At 42.4% G+C, this 26,340-nt stretch overlaps 2 protein-coding genes across 3 annotated transcripts in view; one reads left to right on the top strand and one right to left on the bottom strand.

The window, feature by feature from the left end:
• LOC112250848 (voltage-dependent calcium channel beta subunit-associated regulatory protein-like) overlaps window positions 1-19,685 on the bottom strand; it is a 54,459-nt gene extending 34,774 nt beyond the window's left edge. For both annotated transcript variants that reach the window (XM_024421333.2, XM_024421334.2), the window contains exon 1: window positions 19,533-19,685. The gene's annotated coding sequence lies outside the window, so the exon portion shown is untranslated. The remainder of the gene's footprint in view (window positions 1-19,532) is intronic.
• A 1,409-nt stretch (window positions 19,686-21,094) lies between these two features.
• Window positions 21,095-25,517, top strand: atp5f1d (ATP synthase F1 subunit delta). Its single transcript, XM_024421332.2, has 5 exons — window positions 21,095-21,326; window positions 22,240-22,393; window positions 23,241-23,329; window positions 24,708-24,851; window positions 25,376-25,517. The coding sequence occupies exons 1-4, from the start codon at window positions 21,210-21,212 to the stop codon at window positions 24,828-24,830; spliced, it is 483 nt and encodes a 160-aa protein (XP_024277100.1). The 5' UTR covers window positions 21,095-21,209; the 3' UTR covers window positions 24,831-24,851; window positions 25,376-25,517.
• Window positions 25,518-26,340: the final 823 nt, after the last annotated feature.

Genomic DNA, 26,340 nt, shown 5'->3' with positions numbered 1-26,340 from the left:
ACTCAAGGACATTGCGACTTATCCCGAAGCAACTGCTGCGTTGTCTTGGCTGTGTGCTAAGGGACATTGTCCTGTTGCAAGGTGAACTTTTGCCCCAGTCTGAGGTCCTGAGAGCTCTGGAGCAGGTTGTCATCAAGGATCTCTGTACATCTTTCCCTCGATCCTGACTAGTCATCAGACCAGAGAATCTTGTTTCTCATGGTCTGAGAGTCCTTTAGGTGCCTTTTGACAAACTCCAAGTGGGCTGTCATATGCCTTTTACTGAGGAGTGGCTTCTGTCTGGCCACTACCATAAAGGCTTAATTGGTAGACTGTTGCAGAGATGGTTGTCCTTCTGGAAGGTTCTCCCATCTCCACAGAGGAACTCTGTCAGAGTGGACATCAGGTTCTTGGTCCCTTCCCTGACCAAGGCCCTTCTCCCCCGATTGCTCAGTTTGGCTGGGTGGCCAGATCTAGGAAGAATCTTTGTGCTTCCAAACTGCTTCCATTTAAGAATGGTGGAGGCCACTGTGTTCTTGGAGACCTTCAATTATGCAAATTTGTGCCCCGGCACAATCCTGCCTGGGAGCGCTATGGACAATTCCTTCGACCTCATGGCTTGGTTTTTGCTCTGACACGCTCAGTCAACTGTGGGATTTTATATATAGGACAGGTGTGCCCATTTCCAAATCGTATCCAATCAATTTCATTTACTACAGGTGGACTCCAAATCAAATTGTAGAAGGATGATCAATGGAAACAGGATGTACTGGATCTCAATTTGAGTCTCATAACAAAAGGGTCTGAATACTTATGTAAATAAATACTTTTTTTTTTTAATTGCGTAGATGGATAAAAAAAAATCAAGTTCATAATAAGGCTGTAATGTAACAAAATGTGGAAAAGAGAAGGGGTCTGAATACTTTCAGAATGTACTGTAAAAACTGGAATGTGTTCCGGGATTCATCCAATGTCAGGAGTACAACACCCCAGTCATCGCCTTCATCAATAAGTGCATCAACGACTTCATCCCCACAGTGACTGTACGTATATATCCCAACCAGAAACCATGGATTACAGGCAAAATCCGTATCGAGCTAAAGACTAGAGTTGCCGCTTTCAAGGAGCGGGACACTAATCCGGACACCTATAAAAGTAATCCCGCTACGCCCTCAGACGAACCATCAAACAAGCAAAGTGTCAATACAGGATTAAGATTCATTCCTACTACACCGGCTCTGACGCTCGTCTGATGTGGCAGGGCTTGAAAACTATTACGGCCTACAAAGGGAAACCCAGACGCGAGCCTACCAGATGAGCTAAATGCCATTTATGCTCGCGTCGAGGCAAGCAACACTGCCGCATGCACAAGAGCACCAGCTGTGTTTTAACGCTCTCGGTAGCCAAAATGAGCAAGACCTTTAAACAGGTCAACATTCACAAAGCCGCAGGGCCAGATGGATTACCAGGATGTGTACTCAAAGCATGCACGGACCAACTGGCAAGTGTCTTCACTGACATTTTCAACCTCTCCCTGACTGAGTCTGTAATACCTACATGTTTCAAGCAGACCACCATAGTCACTGTGCCCAAGGAAGCAAAGGTAACCTGCCTAAATGATTACCACCCGTAGCACTCACGTCGGTAGCCATGAAGTGCTTTGAAAGGCTGGACACCACCCCCAGGTGGTGACGGTATACTTTAAAGATTTGACATGGATCCCCAGATCCTCAAAGTTCTACAGCTGCATCCTGAGAGCATCCTGACCGGTTTCATCACCGTCTGGTATGGCAAGTGCTCGACAGCTGACTGTAAGGCACTACAGAGGGTAGTGGGTATGGCCCAGTACATCACTGGGTCCAAGCTTCCTTCAATCCAGGACCTATTTAATAGGCAGTATCAGAGGAAAGACTTTAAAAATTGTAATTGTCCGAGACTCCAGTCACCCAAGTCATTGACTGTTCTCTCTGCTACCACACGGCAAGCGGTACCGGAGCACCAAGTCAAGGACCAAAGGCTCCTTAACAGCTTCTACCCCCAAGCCATAAGACTGCTGAACAATTAATCAAATGGCCACCAGACTATTACATTGACCCCCTCCATTTGTTTTGTACACTGCTGCTACTCTCTATTTATTATCTATGCCTAGTCACTTCACCCCTACCTACATGTACAAATTACCTATAACCGGTACCCCTTGTTAGTGTTACTTTTTACAGCCGGGCATCAGAGTAAAAATAGGGATTTTCTTTCTTTACTCTGACAAACTTTACCAGTTGAATGTATACATAACACAATATATTGTATTGCAAGTTAATAATTTTTAAAATATGCAAATGAGGCAAACTGGCCTTAAATATGCACGAATTTGCTTATTACAATAATTGTTTTTCAACACTGGTTCAAGGCAGAATGTTTGTTTTATTATGATAAGACACTCAATGGTCAGACTTTTACAGATCAGTATATAAAAATACTGTCATTTCATGGCATTATTTTTTATTTAAAAAACACTTGTATGAAGGATGCATATTTTGCATATAAAATGACATTTAAAATCAAGACAACACAAGATATAAAAAAGCCTATGTAAATATGACTATAAGACATAAGAACCTGTGTGGAATATTGTGAATTGACATCCGTTGAAGCCTGAGAAATGAATTGGGGCACATGTCATTTTTAGAAAATGGCTGATAAAGATATGCTAATGCAATTCAAATGTACTTATCTATAAATAAGAGTTTTAATTAATGTGACAACTTCTAAACATCAAATATACCTTTACCTACATTTGTTTCAAGCAACAGAGCATATGCTTTGAATACTGGTCTGTTGGGCAGTTCTGGGCAAATTCTCATATCACTTTACTCAATTTGTCACATACAAGGATTTTTTGTATGGCTGTTGAAATGTGCAGAACATGAATCAGCTATGCCTGCCCCATATGGAAGGCCCTCTGAGTTGTTGCTGGTGCCGCTTTACTCGACTGTCATGGGACCTGCGCCTTCGCTTGGCACACTCCATTGAGGAAAAAAAACAAATCAGCTCTCACAACATGCCTTGCATCCTCCTCTGATTGCTTCCAGTGTCACCAATATGCTGTCGAGCCACAATTTGTTCATCACATTTGATATAGCAGTGGCTTCCTCATTGAACGTGGTTACTGCCATACTGCCTGCTCCGTCAATGTGGCTTTTGCCCTCAGACAGTTTTGGGGCATCGCAACCATATTAGAGTTCAGACAAGCATTTCTGGGTTCCTCCATGCTACATTCTTTTGAGGATGTTATCATTTGACATCCTATGATATACAGGTACCATTTTCTATGCAACCTCTTAAAAAAAAAATGTATGGCCTCCAAGGTTTTTGTGACAGGGTGGATCTTCACCATTTTCTATGGCTCGCTGGTACCAGCACCAATCATAAAGCCCTTTTAATATCAGCCAATGTCACAAAGTGCTATACAGAAACCCGGCCTAAAACCCCAAACAGCAAGCAATGCAAATGTCGAAGCACGGTGGCTAGGGAAAACTCCCTGGAAAGGTAGGAACCTAAGAAGAAACCAGGTTCTGAGGGGTCCTCTCCTGGCTGTGCCGGGTGGAGATTATAACAGTACATGGCCAAGCTGTTCAAGTGTTCATAGACGACCAGTAGGGTCAAATAATAATCACAGTGGTTGTAGAGAGTGCAACAGGTTAGCACCTCAGGAGTGAATGTCAGTTGGCTTTTCATAGCCGATCATTCAGAGTTAGAGACAGCAGGTGCGGTAGACAGCGAGAGAGTCAAAAACAGCAGGTCCGGGACAAGGTAGCACATTCGGTGAACAGGTCACACCTATCCCGTAGTTGGAAGGGAATCCTCTCGTGCCAAGTGCCATCAAAGGATACATTAAGGTCTATGATAGCAGAGTTGTTGGATGAGGATGCCATGTCTGGGTCTATATCTGCATATGCTCTTCTAATTGCAGCACTCTCCATCGACTGTAGCCCTCTCTGAATCTAAAGAGGGGGGATAAAGTACTTATGTGTCTGTCAACATCAGTCATAACTGCAGAACTAAATATCAGCATATTACCCAATGTTAATATTAGCATATAATTTACTTTATGTAACACATTTTTTTTTCTCACTAATCACATTAGCCTACAGTGTCATAGGGCTGTAGCCTAATGCGACACGAATTGTATACAGTGGGGCAAAAAAAGTATTTAGTCAGCCACCAGTTGTGCAAGTTCTCCCACTTAAAAAGATGAGGCCTGTAATTTGCATCATAGGTACACTTCAACTATGACCGACAAAATGAGAAAGAAAAAAAAATCCAGAAAATCACTTTGTAGGATTTTTAATGAATTTATTTGCAGATTATGGTGGAAAATAAGTATTTGGTCAATAACAAAAGTTTCAATACTTTGTTATATACCCTTTGTTGGCAATGACAGAGGTCAAACGTTTTTTGTAAGTCTTCACAAGGTTTTCACACACTGTTGCTGGCCCATTCCTCCATGCAGATCTCTAGAGCAGTGATGTTTTGGGGCTGTTGCCGGGCAACACGGACTTTCAACTTCACTGTAGGTCTGTTTTCCTATCACTCTGTTTTGTTAACTTTGAAAACATTTGCTGGAGCAAGGAAATAATTATTTATACACAGCAAGTCACCTGACAATCATGGGCTACTCCCCCTTTTTATTTATGTGTCACTCTGGTCATTTCTCTGATATAAGCAGAGACTCAAGGAAGGAATCCCTAGGACTTTGCTCATTTTCTTTAGATCTGCATAACCAAGTCCAAGTAGTGAGCTAGAAGAACCATCCTCACATTTATATCAAATGCCACATCTCCCCTGGAGCACTCCTGCAGCCTGGAGGAAGTGTAAACACTCCTCCTAAATTCATCACGATCACCTCATTCTATCATGACGGAATCCCTGGTTGGTGAAGTCTATGGTGATTTTCAGTCCAGTGTTGACACTTATGGCAAATCAAATCATGTTTTATTTCAGATGTGGGGGAAAAAAGAAATGGCTTTTTAAAGGGGTTGATCAGCTTTAATATAGCAGATAGATTGTTGCTCCCATCAATGTAAATTGTCTGCATCATTTCCAATCCCCATATATTTATTTTGGGGGTAAATACACACATTTTAGAATATACCTTTATTATTCCCCGCAAACCCTACCAGCCCTCCCCCCAATTGGAGTAAACACTTAGGCTTCTACATATTATGCTATTGTGCTGTGATGCTTCACAAAAATACTGACCCTTTGTTCTCATAGCTTCTACAGATTGTAAATTAATAATAATTTTTAAATAAATAATAATTTTAAAGAATTGAAGTTTTGAATCCGGCATTGTTTTGCGTGTCAGTTCATAAACCATGGAATCGGTAGGTTGAAAATGTCTTCAACTATTTTGCAAATTATAATGACACAGCTGTCAATATTTGTCCTTAAATGAAATTGGTATATGTTTTTATTTATCACAATTTTCTTTAACCATTTATGATCTTTAATGAAGGGCCAACAGACAAGTTCCTTACACCCCCCCCCCCTACTTGCCTCTTCCAATTGTGGTAATACTGCAATTAGTTGGTTGTAATTTTGGCTAGTGCAGACATTTCCATATGTCTATGTTAACTGCATGTGTGACCATTTACAAAAAATTACACTTTTTATCATCAAAATTAAAAGTTATTTCAAAAAAATAATTAGTATATTTGAGTTTAACCACAATATTTGTTCTGTCTTCTGAAATTGCAACCAACTTTAAGGCTTGTTAAGATATTAAAACATTTGGAGATAATTTTGTTTTCAAATAACCAAAAGTGAGCAGTTGGAATCTGAATAAAGGGAAACGGACCATTCTTGAACATGGGGTGAGACATTCTTACCAATTTACTAGAGAACCAGTTTGGATTTAAGTATAACTTTTGTATGACTGAAGCCTTTAGGGAGTGGTCTAATGCTTTAATATTTAATAATTTCTGCCCTCTGAATTCTTATACAAAACAGGCCCTTCTAATTTTGTCTGGCTTGCCATTCCAAATAAAATGGAATATTTTGGATTCATATCATTTAAAAAGTCAGTCACTAGGTGTAGGCAAAACCATAAGCAAATAGGTACACTGATATGACTAAAGAGTTAAAATCAGGGTGATTTTTCCACAAATAGACAGGTATTTTCCTTTCCATGGTAGCAAGATCTTATCTATTTTTGCTAACTTCCTCTAAAAATTTGTTGGCGTGAGATAATTTCTTTCTTTCTGGATTTGTATACCGATTATGTCCACATCCTCGTCAGACCATTTTATTGGTAAACTACATGGTAATGCAAAAAGTTGCATTTTAGTGATCCAATACGTAATATAGTACACTTAGAATTTGGTTTTAATCCAGAGAGGTTAGCAAAAATAATCTAGATCCTCTATGAGGCTGTGGAGGGATTAAATTTGTGGTTTTAAAAGAACACATGAATCAGCATACGACACCTTTGTTTTTAAGCCACGGATTTCTAATCCCTTAAAATTTAGATCCAACAAAAATATTAACAACTAACATTTCGATGGCAATAATAAATAGATATGCAGATAGTGGACAACCTTGTTTTACTCCTCCTGACAGTTTAAAAAAAAACTGAGACAGCCATTATTTACTAAACTAAAAAAATATTTTAAAAAAAAAAATCCCCTTTTCAGGACCCTGTCTTTCAAAGATAATTGGTAAAAATCCAAATAACGTCACAGATCTTCATTGTAAAGTGTTTAAACACTATTTCCTCATGCTTGTTCAATGAACCATAAACAATTCATGAACATGCACCTGAAGAACGGTCATTAAGACACTAACAGCATACAGGCTGTAGGCAATTAAGGTTACAGTTATGAAAACTTAGGACAATAAAAGGAGGCCTTTCTACTGACGCTGAAAAATACCAAAAGAGAGATGCCCAGGGTCCCTGCTCATCTGCACAAACGTGCCTTAGGCATGAGGACTGCAGATGTGGCCAGGGCAATAAATTGCAATGTCCGTACTGTGAGACTCCTAAGACAGCGCTACAGGAAGACCAGACGGACAGCTGATCGTCCTCACAGTGGCAGACCACGTGTAACACCTGTACAGGATCGGAACATCCAAATATCACACCTTCGGTACAGGTACAGGATGGCAACAACTTCCCAAGTTACACTGCACAATCCCTCCATCAGTGCTCAGACGGTTCGCAATAGGCTGAGAGGCTGGACTGAGGGCTTGTAGCCCTGTTGCAGGTCCTCAGACATCACCGTCGCCTATGGGCACAAACCCACTGCCACTGGACCAGACAGGACTGGCAAAAAGTGCTCTTCACTGACAAGTCACGGTTTTCTCTCACCAGGGGTGATGGTCTGATTCGTCAAAGGAATGAGCGATAAACCGACGCCTGTACTCTGGAGTGGGATCGATTTGGAGGTGGAGGGTCCGTCATGATCTGGGGCGGTGTGTCACAGCATCGGACTGAGCTTGTTGTCATTGCAGGCAATCTCAATGCTGTGAGGTACAGGGAAGACAAACTCCTCCCTCACGTGGTACCCTTCCTTGCAGGTTCATCCTGACATGACCCTCCAGCATGAAAATGCCACCAGCCATACTGCTCCATCTGTGATGGAAGACAGGTATGTCAGTGTTCTGCCATGGCCAGCAAAGAGCCCGGATCTCAATCCCATTGTGCACGTCTTGGACCTGTTGGATCAGAGAGTGAGGGCTAGGGCCATTCCCCCCAGAAATGTCTGAACTTGCCTTGATGGAAGGGTGGGGTAACATATCACAGTGAGGAACTGGCAAATCTTTTGAAGTCCAGGAGGAGTAGATGCATTGCCGTACTTAGTGTCAGTATCTGGTGTGGCCACCAGCTGCATTAACTTCTGAAACCCCCCCCTCTTTGTTCAGGTACACATTATTACATTTCTGTTAGTCACAAGTCTGTAACTTGTTCAGTTTATTGTCTCAGTTGTTGAATCTTATGTTTATACAAATATTGACATGTTAATTACGTTTACGCTGAAAATAAACAGTTGTCAGTGAGAGGTTTCTTTTTTTGCTTTATTTTACACCTAGGGTTACTATACATAACTTTAACCCATTTTATAAAGACATTCTCCAAATTGAAATATTCTAGGCATTTATATATAAACTCTAGTCGTACTTTATCAAAATACCTTTCAAAATCAGCTATGAAAACCAGGCCTGGTTTCCAATATTTCTTAGTATTCTATCGTTTCCAGTACTCGTCTTATCTCCAATGTATCATCCATGCAAAAATCCTGTCTGATGAGGATGAATATCTGACAATACCTTTTTAAATTCTATGCGCCAAGGATTTAGCTAGACTCTTTGCATCACAACACTGAAGTGTAAGAGGCCTCCAATATTTCAAATGGACTGGATCTTTACACACACGTTTCAGTAATAATGAAAATCAGACCTTGTTACGTGTCCGATAAACACTCCTATATAAAAACAGGCTAATAATGGTCCTCGGAGTATATATATAAAAAACGTTTGGTATACTTCCACTGGTATGCAGCCAGCACTGGAGTTCTCAGCCTTTTTTGGTAGCATTTCTGTTAAAGATGTGAAAGAATTGTGTATTTTTTCCCATATTCCATCCAGTTTGCATATATATAACACTGGATCGCTCTTGAATAATTTCCTCCATTTATTTTTCCTCTAACTTATTCTGTGCCTCTATTGTTATCTAACTGTACTGTTAGTCCTTCAACTTCCTTTGTTAATATGGACTCTTGATCTAAATTGCTTTTGTTTTATAGATGAGTACTGAATTGCATGGCCTCTAAAGGCCCATTTAAAAGATCCCCTTATTGTACGTTGGAAAAAGTCAGTTATAAAATCTACTGTCCTAGTTATAATATCATCATATCAGCTTTGATTAAATTTTCCAATATCCTCGCCCACGTGGAAATTCTGTAAGAGTAATATATGCCAATTATATGATCCGACTGTATTCTGTCCCCCATCAACACTAACTTTTGGTGCCGGAGAGATTGACATAAGAAAGTAATCAAGATGACTAGCTTGATTAAGCCTCCGCCACGTCTATCTCAGTAGGTCAGAGTATTTAAGCTTCTATATATCCACTAATTCCAATTTGTCCAGGACATTCATGATATCCTTAAGTACCTGAGGGTCATAGTGTGATTTACTTTACGGTCCATAGAGGTATTGAAAACCGTATTAAAATCCCCATCATAATAAGAGGATCATTATTTGGACAGTATAGGTTAATAAGCCATATCTGTTTATTGTCCAATCACATATTTTTAAAAATCCATCTACCTTGATCTGTTTGGACAATTTGCACATTTGGAGCAAAATTACTGTTAATATAGTCACCCCTTTTAAATGTCTTTGCCCATGGGAGAAAAATACTTCACCCCACCCCCCCACCCCTCAGAAGTTCACGAACAAGTTAATGACGCCAACCTAAGTGTTTCAACCACTCCACAAATGTCTTGTTAACAAACTATAGTTTTGGCAAGTCGGTTAGGACATCTACTTTGCGCATGGTTTTTCCAACAATTGTTTACAGACAGTTCATTTCACGATCACAATTCCAGTGGGTCAGAACATACAACACTAAGTTGATTGTGCCTTTAAACAGCTTGGAAAATTCCAGAAAAGAATGTCATGGCTTTAGAAGCTTCTGATAGGCTAATTGACATATTGAGTCAATTGGAGGTGTACCTGTGGATGTATTTCAAGGCCTACCTTCCAACTCAGTGCCTCTTTGCTTGACATCATGGGAAAATCAAAAGAAATCAGCCAAGACCTCAGAATTTTTTTTGTAGACCTCCACAAGTCTGGTTCATCCTTGGGAGCAATTTCCAAACGCCTGAAGGTACCACGTTCATCTGTACAAACAATAGTACGCAAGTATCAACACCAAGGGACCACGCAGCCGTCATACTGCTCAGGAAGGAGACACGGTCTGTCTCCTAGAGATGAACATACTTTGGTGCGAAAAGAGCAAAGGACCTTGTGAAGATGCTGGCGGAAACAGGTACAAAAGTATCTATATCCACAGTAAAACGAGTCCTATAAATCAGGTGGAGCAGTGGTTAAGGGCGCTGTACTGCAGTGCCAGCTGTGCCATTAGAGATTCTGGGTTCGCGCCCAGGCTCTGTCATAACCGGGAGGTCCGTGGGGTGACGCACAATTGGCCTAGCGTCATCCGGGTTAGGGAGGGCTTGGCCGGTAGGGATGTCTTGGTCTCATCGCGCAACAGCGACTATTGTGGCGGGCCGGGCGCAGTGCGCACTAACCAAGGTTGCCAGGTGCACGGTGTTTCCTCCGACACATTGGTGCGGCTGGCTTCCAGGTTGGATGCACGCTGTGTTAAGAAGCAGTGCGGCTTGGTTGGGGTGTGTATCGGAGGACGCATGACTTTCAACCTTAGTCTCTCCCGAGCCTGTACGGGAGTTGTAGCGATGAGACAATATAGTAGCTACTAAAACAATTGGATACCACAATTGTGGAGAAAAAGGGGTACATTTTTAAAAAAAAGACTACGGTTTACAACTGCACATGGGGACAAATATTGTACTTTTGGAGAAATGTCCTCTGGTCTGATGAAACAAAAATAGAATTGTTTGGCCACAATGACCATCCTTATGTTTGGAGAAAAAAGGGGAATGCTTGCAAGCCGAAGAACACCATCCCACCCGTGAAGCACGGGTGTGGCAGAATCATGTTGTGGGGGTGCTTTGCTGCAGGAGGGACTGGTGCACTTCACAAAATAGATGGCATCATGAGTAGGGAAAAAAAATGTGCATATATTGAAGCAACATCAAGATATCATCCAGGAAATCAAAGCTTGGTCACAAATGAGTCTTCCAAATGGACAATGACCATACTTCCAAAGTTGTGGCAAAATGGCTTAAGGACAACAAAGTCAAGGTATTGGAGTGGCCATCAAAGCCCTGATCTCAATCCTATAGAAAATGTGGGCAGAACTGAAAAAGCGTGTGCGAGCAAGGAGGCTTACAAACCTGACTCAGTTACACAAGCTCTGTCAGGAGGAATGGGACGAAAGTCAACCAACTTATTGTGGGAAGCTACCTGAAACGTTTGACCCAAGTTAAACAATTTAAAGGCAATGCTACCAAATACTAATTGAGCGTATGTAAACTTCTGACCCACTGGGAATGTGCTGAAAGAAATCATTCTCTACTATTATTCTGACATTTCACATTCTTTAAATAAAGTGGTGATCCTAACTGACCTAAGACAGGGAATTTTTACTAGGATTAAATGTCAGGAATAGTGAAAAACTGAGTTTAAATGTAGCTAAGGTGTATGTAAACTTCCGACTTCAACTGTGTATATAATATATAACTTGTCATGTACACTCACTGTTCTCACAACATTTTGGGAACTTTAAAATAAATAAATGTGCCATTAACATTTTCCACCCTAATACCATCATTGTATAATCAACACTAGACATTTTTTTTTTAAATATTTTATTCTGAAAAATGTTTCATTACAACTTTTAGGGGAAATGATCTTACACCTTCCCTACACCTTTTGGTTTGCTGGGATGACTACAAGTCAACATCTCCAGACATGAAAGACTGGCAAGAAGCAGAACTAAAACTAGCGTCAGTCTGCCGAATTGCGAAAGAGTCACCAGCCAGGCAGCCTAGTTTCAATGCGTACATCATCCTTCCATCCTCCCACCTCAGCCCACTCTTCATCAGAGGCTCTGCCATCACATTACTAAGAGACAGCTTTGGTGGTCCAACAGCTGAGGCCCAATGCATTCCCTCATACAAAACAAATCATAGCCAGTCATTCTGCTGCAGCACACACACGGGGAGAAGCAGCATGGCAGCAGCACTCTTTGCCTGGCACAGCACCTATTCTTTCTCCCCCTCCCCCAGCACTGGCGCCTTTGCTACAGGGGAGATGCCTGTCGGAGTGACTTACCCTGATGGAGGGCTGTGTGCAGCAGCTATGGATGTGATTCTCTCCCTTCTCAGCTTCCTTGCTGCATGCTCAGCCTGCCTCTGCCCACCCACCTGGCTGGCCAGCCTGCTCAGGGCTGTAGTAACCTCTCCGTATAGGCTTGCCTGGGCTCTGACCAGCAGCTCAGTTGCTTTGGAAGCAAGGCACTGCCAAATCATATACACTGCTGCTAGCAAAACAATACGTTGCATTCTAATTTTTATTTATTTTAAACCAAGGAAACAGACATTTCCCAATGTGTTACTTGTTGTGTATTAGGGATGTATCATTTGCACCTCCGTACTTAAGGTAGCTGTATAGGCAGAGCATCATGGGTAATATGTGTTGAGATGAGCATGTTCAAGATAAATGTTTGAACTGATTCTGGTCTCGTCATTATGCACTTGTTATAAAGGTGTGGTTGAAGATATCCCTCTAGTGGTGTGGGGGCTGTGCTTTGACAAAGCGGGTGGGGTTATATCCTGCCTGTTTGGCCCTGTCCAGGGGCATCAACGGATGGGGCCACAGTGTCTCCTGACCCCTCCAGTCTCAGCCTCCAGTATGTATGCTGCATTAGTTAATGTCGGGGGGCTAGGGTCAGTCTGTTATATCTGGAGTATTTCTCCTGTCTTATAAGTATGCTCTCTCTAATTGTCTCTTTCGCTCTCTGAGGACCTGAGCCCTAGGACCATGCCTCAGGACTACCTGGCATGATGACTCCTTGTTGTCCCCAGTCCACCTGGCTGTGCTGCTGCTCCAGTTTCAACTGTTCTGCTTGCGGCTATGGGACCCTGACCTGTTCACTATTATTTGACCATGCTGGTCATTTATGAACATTTTAACATCTTGGCCATGTTCTGTTATAATCTCCACCCCGCACAACCAGAAGAGGACTGGCCACCCCTCATAGCCTGGTTCCTCTCTAGGTTTCGGCCTTTCTAGGGAGTTTTCCTAACCACCGTGCTTCTGCACTACTTTCTGTATAGCACTTTGAGATATCAGCTGATGTAAGAAGGGCTATATAAATACATTTGGTTATGAAACCCACGAGACATAAAATATTGATGATGAGTAAGTCTGAACCTACAGAAACTATTCTGTCCTGAAGAGGTCCGTTTTTAGAAGTTTAAACACATTTCCCTTGGTACAGTCTAGGCTAATGTTAGCTCAGTGTATTGCTAGCAGAGGCAAGCGCATAGTCGAACTAGATAAGAGGGAGTTAGCGTCGCCATGGATGGCAGAAACAGATTTGAGAAGGACGTTGGAGCGAGAAAACGTGATTAAAGGGAGGATATTTAGTTCAATTGTGAAGACTAACTTGAAAAAGAGACAATCAGGAGCCTATTGAGAAACTAAAAATGTCTGGAATGGTTGGAAATATTGGACAGTTTGCTGAAAGTATTGAGCAGTGTAGCTCATATACAGAACGGTTTGGATATTTTGTTCTTGCAAATAACATTGATGAGGGAAAAAAAAAAAAAAAATAAAAAAATAAATAACAAAAAAAAAAAAAAAAAAAAAAAAAAATCGGGCCTACATTCAATTTACTTCGCAGGCTGCTACAGCCAGGCACTTTTTTACTAAAACCACTAGTTATTGCACAAATATTTAGGTGCCACAGAAGAAATCAGAAAGTAGGAGAATCAGGGACAATGTTTGCTGTGGCATAAAAAAAATTAAAAAAAAGAGTACTGGGAGTTTAATGATGTTCTAAATGACACCATCAGAGACCGACTAGTATGTGGGCTACGGAGCGAAACTACACAAGAGACTATTGACTGAAAGTAATCTGATTTTGGCAAAGGCAATTGAAGTCAGTGTGGCCATGGAAGAGGCTCAGCATTAGAGATCATCAGGATAAGTGCACAGTTGCAACTGAAAAGCAGAAATCAAGGCACATGCTTCCTCTGTGGCAAAGCAGGACATCAAGCATCTATGTGCTCGTTTAAGTACATGATTGCTGAGCCAGTGGTAAAAAAGGTAAAAAATTAAGAATTAAAGTCACACTAATTATGCTGCTGAATATTTAATGGTTATAGCAACCAATGTTTTGGCACACAGTGCCTTCTCATTTGAAGGCACCAAAATACTGGTTTCTATGCCCATTAAATGTCTGGCAGCATAATTGGTGTGAAACTTTTTCTTATCAGAAATGATTCTGTTAGTCAGCACCTCTACAAACATTTTTTGGGTGTGGGTCAGCGTATGCCTTTCACTAGCCTCTGGTAAGGGCCACATCAAACAAGCCTGCAGAAACAAAAAGAGATCAGAAAGCATCAGACTGAAAACAAAAACAAGACATTCCAACAAAAGAAACATAAGAGCAAGAGAACACAGAACGAATCCAATGAGGAAGTCACACTGAAAATACTTGCTGTTGCTGGGGGTGGGGGGGGAGGGGGGCATGGCTGTCTCTCTTGCGAGGTGCTTGCTAGTGCGTATGGAGATTGTCTGACACGAGATACAGCTGCTCCTGTGTCGGTCTACAAAAAGACACTGAAACATCTTCCACTTCAGCCAGCACACATTGTGTTAAGGACTTACACAGGTGAAACTGTTGCTGTGAGCAGCCTCTGAGGCCTCAGTTCAGTTAAACAGAAACACTGCCACTCTACGTCACGGAAGGAGACTATCCATCACTACTGGGTTGTTTGCAGTTAGATCACACTGGACTGGCAATCAGTGCGTACAATGACCGATGGAGACAGGCCTATCCACAATCTTAAAGAAACATGGAGAGGGATTTAATGGAGGACTGTGTATCATGAAATACATTACAGTGAAGCTCAGCATTAAGCCAGACGGCAAACCAAAGTTTCTGAAAACATGACCTGTACCTTATGCTATCAGACCAAAAGTCGAGACGGACTTGGACACTTTAGTCAAGAACAAAGTACTGAAGCCGGTCAGCGTGAGTGAATGGGCTACCCTCATTGTACCAGTCCTAAAGGAGGATGTAGGAATCAGGATGTGTGGAGACTTCAAAGTCAGTTAACCCAGTGTAGTGAGCTAAGCAGTATCCATTACACATAGATTACCTTTTCAGTTTTAGCTGGGGGTCAAAAGTTCGAAATCGACCTCTGCCAAACCTACTTACAGATGCACATGGATGAAAAGTCAAAAGGAGCTGCTGACCGTCAAGACACACAAGGGGCTCTTCAGGTATTGTAGTCTACCATTTGGAATCACAAGTGCTCCAGTGCTGTTCCAGAGGGTGACCATATCTTGAGTGGATTGCCGGGAGTACAATGCTACCTGGATGACATCCTCATTACTGGAAAGGATGAGAACCATCTCCAGAACTTGGACTCTTCCTTAAAGAGATTGAAGGACTACGAGTTCATAAGAACAAATGTGCATTCTTCTAATCGGTTCAATACCTCGGTCACGTCAGGTGTGATGGGACTTCACAAGGCTCCATCCAAGGTCAAGGCTATCTTGGATGCCCCAGCTCCTCAGATACTTTATCCTGAGCTTGGCAACAAAGCAGAAGTCATTGCATCAGTTGCTTTGTCAGGACAAAACATGAAAATGGACAGAACAATGTGTGGAAGCATTCGTCAAAAAAGTAAGGAAATACTCCTGAAAACAGAGTTACTGACACACGTCGACAAGTCATTGCCCATCCAACTAGCTTGAGATGCTAGTCCCTAGGTTGTGGGAGCAGTTGTCCCATATCATGCCTTCAGATAAAAAGAAGCCGACTGCTTTCACATCAAGGACATTAAAGAAAGCAGAAACTACACAGCTGAAACGGGAATCTCTAGGCATCATTTTTGGAGTGGATTTCACCAGTATCTATAAGGGAGGAAGTTCAGCTACACTCCTTTGCATTCTGCTTGCTGAATGTGGGCTTTGTTCTTGTCAGCACACACATGACATCAAGTACCGTAAGGCAGAACTGCATTACAACACAGATTGACTCTCCAGGTTACCACTACATGTGGTCAAACCGGAGTCACATCTACCTCAGACAAGTGGAAAACGCACCCGTCACTTCAACACAAGTGCAGAGAAACACCAGAAATCACCCGGTGTTATCTGAAGGGATGGACATCAAAAGTAAAGCCACGGGTGATGCTCCAGAACTGAACCCTTACCAGGAGAACTGAGCTGTCAGTACAGTCTGGTTGTCTGCTGTGGGAGAGGAGTCATCATTCTGCCGTCGGTGAGGAAACCAGTGTTGCAACAGCTAAACTGTGGAGTGGTTTGCATGAAGGAAATTGCAAAAGCTACTTCTGGTGGCCTGGATGGAAGCATTGAGGAGAAAGCAAAAACATGAGGAACATGTCAGAAGGTTCACAAAGTACCTCAACTTGCATCTCTTCATCCATGGGATTGGCCGGAGGAGGCGTGGCATCACATAAGTGAATTTCGCAGGTCCATTCAAAGATAAAATGTTTCTCATGGATGCTCATAGCAAAATGGCCAGAGTTTGCCATCATGAGGTCTACTACTGCTGAGAAGACCAGCAAGAAGCTTGTAGAAGAAGTGTTTAGTCGGTTGAGAACCCCACGCCAACTCATTAGCGACAAAACGGACCAGAGCTAGTGTCCCAAGAAACTGCCACATTTCGACAGGTGAATGGTGTACAGCACATCAGGTCTGCACCGTATCCCCCCCCATATCTACTAACGGGCTGGCGGAGGTTCGTACAGACAATGAAACATGCCTTAAAAGCATATCAGGGTGAAGGGACACTGCATCAATGCTTGAACAGCTTCCTGCTATCCTAAAGGATCACCCCACATGCAACCACCAAAGCGTTGTCTGCATCACTACATATGGAGAGCTATGCACAAGCTTCGACTTACTCAAACCTCCGAACATACAGGATAGTGCGACAGCAACAGGAGAGTCAATTCAAAAGTCATGAACTAAGCGCAAAGGTCAGGGCTTTGAATCCTGGAGAAACGCTCTTAAAGTATGAGCCAAAGTGGGTTCCTGCTAGTCATCTGGAAAAGGCACACAGATCAGTTACTATTGAGTAAAGCAACGCCGAAAGAAACACCATTTGGGAGTGGTCCAGAACTGTTACTGGGTGACACCCTGACCCAGCAGTCATCACCTAGGGGTTCACAGTCACATTCTTAGGACACTGACTAAGTCACACAAGCGTGTGACAAGACTAACACAGATTTTTATTTCATCTTTATTTAACCAGGTGAGCTAGTTAAGAACAAGTTCTCATTTAGAACTGCGACCTGGCCAAGAAAAAGCAAAGCAGTGCGACATAAACAACGTTACACATGGAATAAACAATACTGTATGTTTAAAGTTAGTGAGGGAAGTATGTCTCCAGCTTCAGCAATTTTTGCATTTCGTTCCAGTCATTGGCAGGAGAGAACTGGAAGGAAAGGCGGCCAAAAGAGATGTTGGCTTTGGTGATGACCAGTGAGATATACCTGCTGGAGCGCATGCTACGGGTGGGTGTTGTTATCGTGACTAGTGAGCTGAGATAAGGCGGAGATTTACCTAGCATAGACTTATAGATGACCTGGAGCCAGTGGGTCTGGCGACTAATATGTAGTGAGGGCCAGCCGACTAGAGCATACAGATCACAGTGGTGGGTGGTATTAGGGGCTTTGGTGACAAAATGGATGGCATTGTGATAGCAAATTGGATGCAGTCTGAGTAGAGTACTGGAAGCTATTTTGTAAATGACGTCACCGAAGTCGAGGATCGGTAGGATAGTCAGTTTTACGAGGACATGTTTGGCGGCGTGAGTGAAGGAGGCTTTGTTGCGAAATAGGAAGCCAATTCTAAATTTAATTTTGGATTGGAGGGGTTTACACCCGTCATCGCCCCAGTCCAAAGACATGGTTGTTGGGAGTCAGGTTGACCGCTGTTACGCTACGAGAGATTGGTGGGTACCTAGATGCTTGAACTTGTAAAACAGACTCTCAACAGTTAATGTAGGAGGGGAGGAGGTGTTGTGTATTAGGGTTGTGCCATTTGCACCTCCACACTTACTGTAGTTCTAGACACAGCACATCATGTGTTGTAATGAGTACTTTCTAGATAAATGGTTTAACTGATTCCTGTCTCATCATTATTTAATCATTGTAAAGATGTGGTTATGAAACCCAGGGGCATCATGCACCCCAAAAATGTAAGGGGCACAAAAAGCTTCTGGATCCGCACTTGAGACAGCATTTTTCACCACAACCATAAAAAAAAAAAAAAAAATTCTCACAGAAGAACAGCATTTCAGACACTTGTAGAACCAATGCCAAGGTGCATTGAAGCGGATCTGGCTACCTGGGCAGCAGGTAGCTGAGAGGTCAAGAGTGTTGGGACAGTAACTGAAAGGTTGCTGGTTCAAATCCCTGAGCCAACTAGGGTAGAAATTTGTCACTGTGCCCTTGAGCAACACACTTAACCCTAGATAAGTGTCTACTAAAATGTAAGACACTTTGTTAGTATTTCCTTTATTTAGTAAGACAAGCCATCTACTCGAATTTGATTGATAGCCAGAAATGTCTTCTTGTTAATTAGTTATGAGGTTGGGAACATATCTGGGCTAGCTAAAAGCAACTTCATAAACTTGCTAGTTGGCAAGTATTATGTAACAGGACAAATCTGAGGGGGGGCACACATCCCTGTGCCCCCTATGGGCATGACACCCCTGATGAAACCCACAAGAGGTCTCACAAGCAAGGAAAACCTGAACTGTAACGTCACTAAAGCTGGCTTTTATAGGCAATACAATAAAGATTATAATAAGAAAGCCTCAGTCAATGTATGTTGTATTTCCATGGTACTGTAGGATTCCTACGAATTTCCCCTCCCCGTATTAAGATGCATTAGACTACAGTAACTCTCAAAGTGTGAAGCAAACCCCATGAATGTTTACTGTAATTTAAGTAGCTTACTGTAAAACCATGCATGCAAATAAGCCACCCACCATGTACAGTTCACCACGTCTGAATGCTGTTACATGCATAATGATGAATCATGTCTGATTTTACAAGGTGACTGTTCAGTTGACTGCTACTGTAAGTCAGTAGGAAAACAAAATCACAGCCTTTTCTTGCTCTTTGAATCCGCTGCATTCCTCATAAACATAGCTATGGCAATAGACCTTCGAAAATACTTTGAATTCAAAATGTTTGCCTTTGTTGCTATAAAAATCACATCACTTCTTAAGGGGTTGTCTCTGTATGGATCCATCTCATGCTATTTCATTTGTACAGTCCAAGACGTTGGGATGAATTTGCTGTGATCAACAGAAAGGTGTAGCGCTCGCTCCAAATAATAGCCTATTCTAGAAGAACGCGTATCGGTGCGTGCCTCATGTTCCACAGGCTCTTCCATTTCGTTAAGAGTGTTAAGGAGCGCCTGCTCTAGAAGCGACTATTCCAATTACATTGATTTCATTCCATTTACACAAATACATAATTATAGAAAAGCTTTCCTTACACTGCAAACTGTTTCCATCCTTTCTATACGGACTATCTGCAGACTTACGCTGGTATTCAATGTGCAACTGAAAAGCTACGGGTTGATGTTCCACACAAACATGCATGTGCAAAAGAAACTGAAATGCCACTCACCTAATTACAATTCAGGTGATCCATGTATTGAGACGTACAGTAGGCAGAAGCCAATAGCGCCAAACCTTCGCAGAACACTGTAATGTCGCTTTAACAGCTAAAACTATTTATGAATGAAACCCTATGCTGAAGACACACCCACCACCAGTCAGAGACGCACCACGTGACGTAAGTGATTGACAAGCAGGCGGAGGCTGGTGCTGAAGATCATCAGCATCTCCCCCTTCAATTCAAGTATTTGGGGGTGATGTTATTATGAATAGGCTTCTGGTGGAACATAATGAAAATAGGTACACCTAAATTCATATTATGTTTGGAATGAAGAATCGGTTCATTAATTAATTGAAGAGTTATATACAGATCGACAAGATGAAAAGTGAATAGGTCTTCTGGATGATAAGGTTATGTTCTGAACATTCTTATGTAGTAGACTACTTTAATGTAGGCCATTTGAGCACCCGTGGTGGGTAGGCCTGCTTGCAGCTCTATATTATTTACTAACATCTGGTAAGACAGATCAGTAGGCTATCACAAGGTAACTTCTGATTTTCTTTAACCAGGCAAGTCAGTTAAAAACAAATAATTTACAATGAAGGCCTACCAAAAGGCAAAAGTCCTCCTGCAGGAGCGAGGCCTGGGATTAAAAATAAAACAAATGAAATATATAGGACAAAACACACATCACGACAAGAGACAACATAATACTACATAAAGAGAGACCTAAGACGACATCGTAACATGGCAGCAACACATGACAACACAACATGGTAGCAGCACAAAACAGGGTACAGACAACATCACAAAGGGCAAGGAGGTAGAGACAACAATACATCACGCAAAAAGCCACAACTGTCAGTAAGTGTCCATGGTTGAGTCGTTGAATGAAGAGACTGAGGTAAAGCTGTCCAGTTTGAGTGCTTGTTGCGGCTCGTTCCAGTCGCTAGCTGCAGCGAACTGAAAAGACGAGCGACCCAAGGATGTGTGTGCTTTGGGGACCTTTAACAGAATGTGACTGGCAGAACGGGTGTTGTATGTGAAGGACGACGGCTGCAGTAAATATCTTAGATAGGGGGGAGTGAGGCCTAAGAGGGTTTTATAAATCAGCAACAACCACCTTGATGGGTCAGCCAACACCTGATGATCGATCAAGGATGAAAAGTCTAAGCGGAATCCTTGGGACGTCACCCCACTGAAGTTGACATTTGTTGCTGATTTATTCAACCCTCTTAGGCCTCACTCCCACATATCTGAGATAGGTTAGGGTGAGGATAGGGTTAGGGTGAGGATAGCACTAAACAACAGCTGATCATTTTTTACATTCTAACAGCGCCACACTCTGGCAGTAAAGTATGAGATGTTTCACACGACCATAAATAAGCATATACATGTTCAGGTTATTTACAATAGCAGAATATACACAAAATATGACTTATTTAATTTTAAAGATCACACTGAACGACACACTGATTTCAGATGAAACACTGAATTTTTGGATTGAATGCGTCGCTTCTGGAAAATAACTACATTTCCCTTCATGCTTTGAGCACTCATAAGGAATTGTGGGTAGGTTACCAACGTCCTTGTCCTATCAGGCGCACACTGTTTGACTGACTTCCCACAAGGGCTAGGGGATCCTTTCGTTTCGGGTTGAACCTGAATTAGATTTATTCCACAAAAATGATGGCAGCAAGGTTTCTCCGTCGCTCTATTCCTGTATTGAGGCAAGCAAGATGTTACGCCGACGCACCCTCAGGCTCTTCCCAGATGTCCTTCACATTTGCGTCTCCAACGCAGGTAAGCGAATCCGGGGTTGGCAAGGCTTTTGGGCCTACTAACGTAGTAAGTTGTCTAGATCGCTAGCTCCTCATTTTAATAGGCATTATGAAAACCCTATGTACTTTGCTAGTTATTCATGTAAATATTACCAAAATGTACCTATATGCTTAGGCGTGGTTAGTTAGCTTGAACCTGTCACCAGTCTTAGTTGGCTTGAACTTGTCACCAGTCTGGTGCACATAGTTGTAAAATGGATTTTCCAACCAAGCCTACAAAGCTTGCCACTTTGACAGTCCTACTGTCAGTGTTGCCACTTGCTAGCTTTCGATTGTTAACCACTTTAGCTAGCTAACGTTAGCTACGAAAAATGTTTGGTCACAGGGCCTTGCAGTTTCTGTTGTTCTGTCACCTTGAGAATAGAAAGGGAATTATATTCACTAGTTAGTAATAACGTTACTTTCTGATTTAATAACTCGTTGGCTAAGTATTCAGTCTTGTGCGGACTGCACCTTTTTAGCCACACGTATAGCTATTCTGCAAGCTATGTACAATTGAACCGTACACTTTGCGTCTGACAGTACGCTATTTGCTAGCTAGTTGGATACATAATGTCGTACCTAGCTAACTACATAACTCAAGAGTCCACTCTAAAGATTAATTGAAGAGAGAAGTATGCACTTGCTATTTAACCTCTGTCAGGCAGTAATGGCATATTAACATAACTATCTGCAATGCACCAGGACCTCAAAGTGGAGTAACATAACACCTCAGTAAACATGCATATACTTCATTAGAAACAACAATCTAGTAATGCATGCACAGATTGTGTATATTTCCACAGATAATATTGAAACATCCCACTTCAATTCTCATCTGAAAGGTGATAACAGTCAAGTACAGTAATGTCTGCTTATGTTTCTCCTTCTCCCAGGTGTACTTCAAGGAGGCCAGTGTGAAACAGGTTGATGTGCCCACACTGACTGGTGCTTTTGGTATCCTCCCTGCCCACGTCCCCACGCTGCAGGTCCTCAGGCCTGGCGTGGTCACAGTTTTCAACGATGATGGCTCCGCAGCTAAATTCTTTGGTAAGATGTGGCTTGATCATGTAGATGGAATAGTGTGCGGGTCTCATGACCTCTGTCGTACCTGATGTGAGAGGGGATCCTGGATCAGAATTGCCCAATCCCAAATCAACCCCTAAGCCTTTCCCCTAACATCTAGGTCCTTGCCTAGGCTATATCTAAAATGGTTGGAGTTGGATAGGTGTAGCAACATTGTGAAAATGCCACTTTTTAATCATCTTTTATGAAATGGTAGGACAGTGTCTGACCTCTGATATTTATGTGAAAAGGGACTTCAGTGGTGTCACCTTCAAGAACTGTATTTGATTCACTATGGCTTGATATTTACCCTGACAGTCATATTGTATCAGGAAATGTGGAAATACCAGTAGTGGGCCTATATGTAGTTTGGACGCTTTGATTGTATTTTCACTGCCACATCTTGATACCAAACTGGTTACTAAAAGCAATCGTTTCAAAGTGAATTTACTTAATGTAAAATGTATCAAATGGGGACAATACTTGCACATGCTTTCAATGTTGAAATTCCTATTAATAGATTGCAAGGGTCAGTTCCATATCAATATCTGGCCACTAATATGGACTATCCAGCAGGGGTCAGCCCTGTCTCGATTTGTGGGGATAATGATGACTGTGTCCTAGACTGAGAGATCTCACTTTTTAGTGTAACACTCAAATTGTAGGCTAATTCCCTGATTTTTGAAATCAACTAAAACAAAATGGCTGCACTGAACTTTAAAAGAGGCTTGCTGGTGCAGTCAGTGCATTTAATTAACTTCAATAGTGTAGTCCTACTGCTGGGTGGAACAGGTTGGTATGTATATTCACAGATGCTGTGTATGTTTTGCAGTGAGCAGTGGGTCAATCACAGTGAACGCAGACTCCTCAGTGCAGCTGCTGGCTGAGGAGGCCTTCCCCTTGGACCAGCTGGATGTGGCTGTAAGTATCACCAACTCCTATTGACCGATGTAGTATTTCTATGGTAACGGGTGGGGAACTCTGGTCCTTGAGAACCACAGGGTGAGCAGGCTTGTGCCATCAACACACCCTGACTCTAGTTATCAACTAGGCTAATCGTAGTAGCTAGTTGGAGCGTGATTTGTTTTACCAGGTGTGTTAGAGCTGGTCTGGAAGACTGGCATAGGGATGGATGACCTCTGTTTTCTAATGCTTCAATTGTGGAAAAAGTATTCTGGTTTGTGCTCATTAATGGCTGTCCATCAGAAATAAAATCTTTGCCTAGCCTTAACTGGATGTCTACCCAATTTAAGAACTGCCCATCCTCGACATTTGTTTTAAGCCATTCTCTAGATTAGGCTTACAGGAAGACTCGCGTGATTGGGAAAGCCAGGCTAGAGAGGTGTGATTGGCAGGCTCATTCAGCCCATGCAGAGCCAGTCAGTCATTGATTGATTGAAACCCAACAGGAGCCCTTTGCCAATCCCAGTGCCCTTTATAAAGACGATAACTGTGTACAGCTCTCCTCAGTCAGACCTTTGTAAAGCTATGAAGTAAACCTTCCATGAAATGTCCAAATCCCTTCCTCAACATTAGTGTATTGCACAGCATTGGCCCAAATGTCAGTTAAAACATGTCAGTGTGTATGAAATGTCCCCAAGGCCATGTTGTTCATCCACATCAGCCAATTACACACGTTCATCATAGAGGTGCTCGTTCTCTCTTTGACCCTGCCCAAGGAGGGCACACACTGTCAACTTGACTTCCCCCCCCCCCCGTAAGATAAAAATGCACAGGAGGCCCTGCTGTTAATAAGGCAGGAAAGGTCAGTCACTGTTGAGTTATAACAGATGTGTCAAGTCCCCGCTGGGAGACCTTTAACTAATGTTTGGCATTTCTATGCTGTAAACACTACTGTGACAAATGGGCTTTTCACAGGAAAGAGGCAATGTGAATTTGCTATGCTAGTCTCTCTCTTCCCAGATATGCTCCCTGACCTACTTTTAACATAAACTGGTATATTGGAATGAGTTTGTCTGCCTGGAAGAATCATAAAGCTCAATAGGCTATGCCCCCCTTATGTTTTTGCCCCAATGAGCCATAACTGTATAGGTTTCTGTAGCTGGAGCATCACTGAAGTGTTTCCCCTGACAATACTTGCACTGGTCTGGCTGCCTAGCTCTGACCCCTGTCTAAAACATGATTTGCCTCAATTGGTTATTCAGTCAAATGTGAGAAATATAAAGACCGTGTTTGTGCTGTGCTAGCATATTTAGTGTGCATGATATCTAACACATTGCATCAGTACACATATGCAGAAACTGTTATTGTATTGACGTGTATCTGACGCCTCTCTTAGGCTGCCAAGGCCAACCTGGAGAAGGCCCAGTCTGAGATGGCATCAGCGTCTGACGAGGCTGCCAGGGCTGAGGTCCAGATCAACATAGACGCCAACGAGGCCATCGTCAAAGCCCTGGAGTAGGCTGTGGGACTGGTCTCCGTGGTAAGTGCTGCAGACATGTATCTTTGTGGTGGAAAAGTGAAGAGTATATGAGTCTCGCGTCCTAGACCTTGTTGGAGTACCTTTTAAAATGCATTCCACCCATGATCATTTACTTCTTGCCGCTATCACCGATGCGTATTTCTAAAGTATTACCTGCTGTTCACACTTGCTGAGATAATCCACCACCTAGCTCCCAGTGACCGGTCTTTTTTAATAAAAGGAGGAGACCTGAGGGGAGACACAGCGACTTAAAGGTCGGCGACTAGCGCAACAGCCAATCGGGAGGGCAGCTCTTGCTGGCAAGCTTTGATATTGGCTAGCAACAAATGATTGACATTATGCATTGATCCACCCACCAGGGGGATCACAACGACTTGATCACTGATTATCTTGGCAAGTGTCCATCCAGAGGTAGCTTTCAAAAAGGGTCGTTAGCACACTCAATGTTATTTCTAGATTACTTGTGAAAATATTTATTTAAAGCCTGCGTACTTACCCTAATCATATTTTCTTCTTTGTTCTAGATGTTGTGTTGGTATACCAGAAATGAAAATTCTCCAACTTGATTGGTTTCCCTGCCCCGTGAAGTCAGTAACTGCAAGATCTCATGCTTGCTTTGTACAGTGGAATGAAATTACCAATAAATTTATTTGGATTTACCTGCCAGTCATTTTCTGTCTTTATGTCCCTCTTATGTCAGATTCAGTGAGTGGCATTGTGAGCCCATTATTATGAGGGGAAAGTGAACGAACAGTCTGTGTACAATGTGTTGCGCCTGTATTTTGTTATGGAGCTTGTTGCAGTTCTCATTTCCGCCACTTTGTGGCAGTGTTTTCCCATAAACCGTGGTAGGCCAGTCACAGCAAGTCTGTCTCTTTGTGGTGAGACAACCACTTCAACCAAGGGTAGCTATTATAATCACATTTTGGTTCAGCTATGCTGTGAATTATCATGCCTTATAATTAAATGATTAAAGGCATTGAATGTTATTTTTGTCCAATATTGAATTGGTCTACGTGCTAATTTCATCGTTGGACATTTTGTCAGGTGGTTCACGTAGGTGTTACTCAATGACTTGGGGGGGTGTGTTGGCTGCATTTAAAGGTCTCCATTACTCCCTCTGTCCCTAGGCGTGAGCATGTTTATACTGTGAGTCAATATGGTGACCTCAGGTTTCCGTGGCACTGCCAGGAAAATTGCCCGTTTGAAACCGAATGCAGTGGCATTGAAGAAAATGCCTCTGCTCATGTTAACGTGAGCACTCCAGAGCTCTAATCATGTGTGGACTGGATGCTTTCAGAGTTCCAACCACAACCGGTTTTCTGAATGTCACAACTCTAGCCAGGCCCCATTTTACTAGTGAGCAAGCTTCTGTTAAAAGACTGGCCCCTTGCACCTATTTTTATTTTATTTTTTACATTAACTCTGTCAACCAAATTTGGACCATGACGGAACTGTCAATTGTTTTTAAAGCCTGCTTGTTAAAATT

This window comes from Oncorhynchus tshawytscha, linkage group LG05 (assembly GCF_018296145.1).
Source record: "Oncorhynchus tshawytscha isolate Ot180627B linkage group LG05, Otsh_v2.0, whole genome shotgun sequence".
Taxonomy (NCBI): domain Eukaryota; kingdom Metazoa; phylum Chordata; class Actinopteri; order Salmoniformes; family Salmonidae; genus Oncorhynchus; species Oncorhynchus tshawytscha.
This window is presented reverse-complemented; position numbering and strand designations above follow the sequence as displayed.

Excerpts from the sequence above, each read along its gene's own strand:
- atp5f1d (XM_024421332.2), top strand. The coding sequence starts at position 21,210 with ATGATGGCAGCAAGGTTTCTCCGTCGCTCTATTCCTGTATTGAGGCAA. Across the intron at positions 21,327-22,239 it reads CATTTGCGTCTCCAACGCAG|GTGTACTTCAAGGAGGCCAG; the intron begins GTAAGCGAATCC and ends TCCTTCTCCCAG. Across the intron at positions 23,330-24,707 it reads TGGACCAGCTGGATGTGGCT|GCTGCCAAGGCCAACCTGGA; the intron begins GTAAGTATCACC and ends CGCCTCTCTTAG.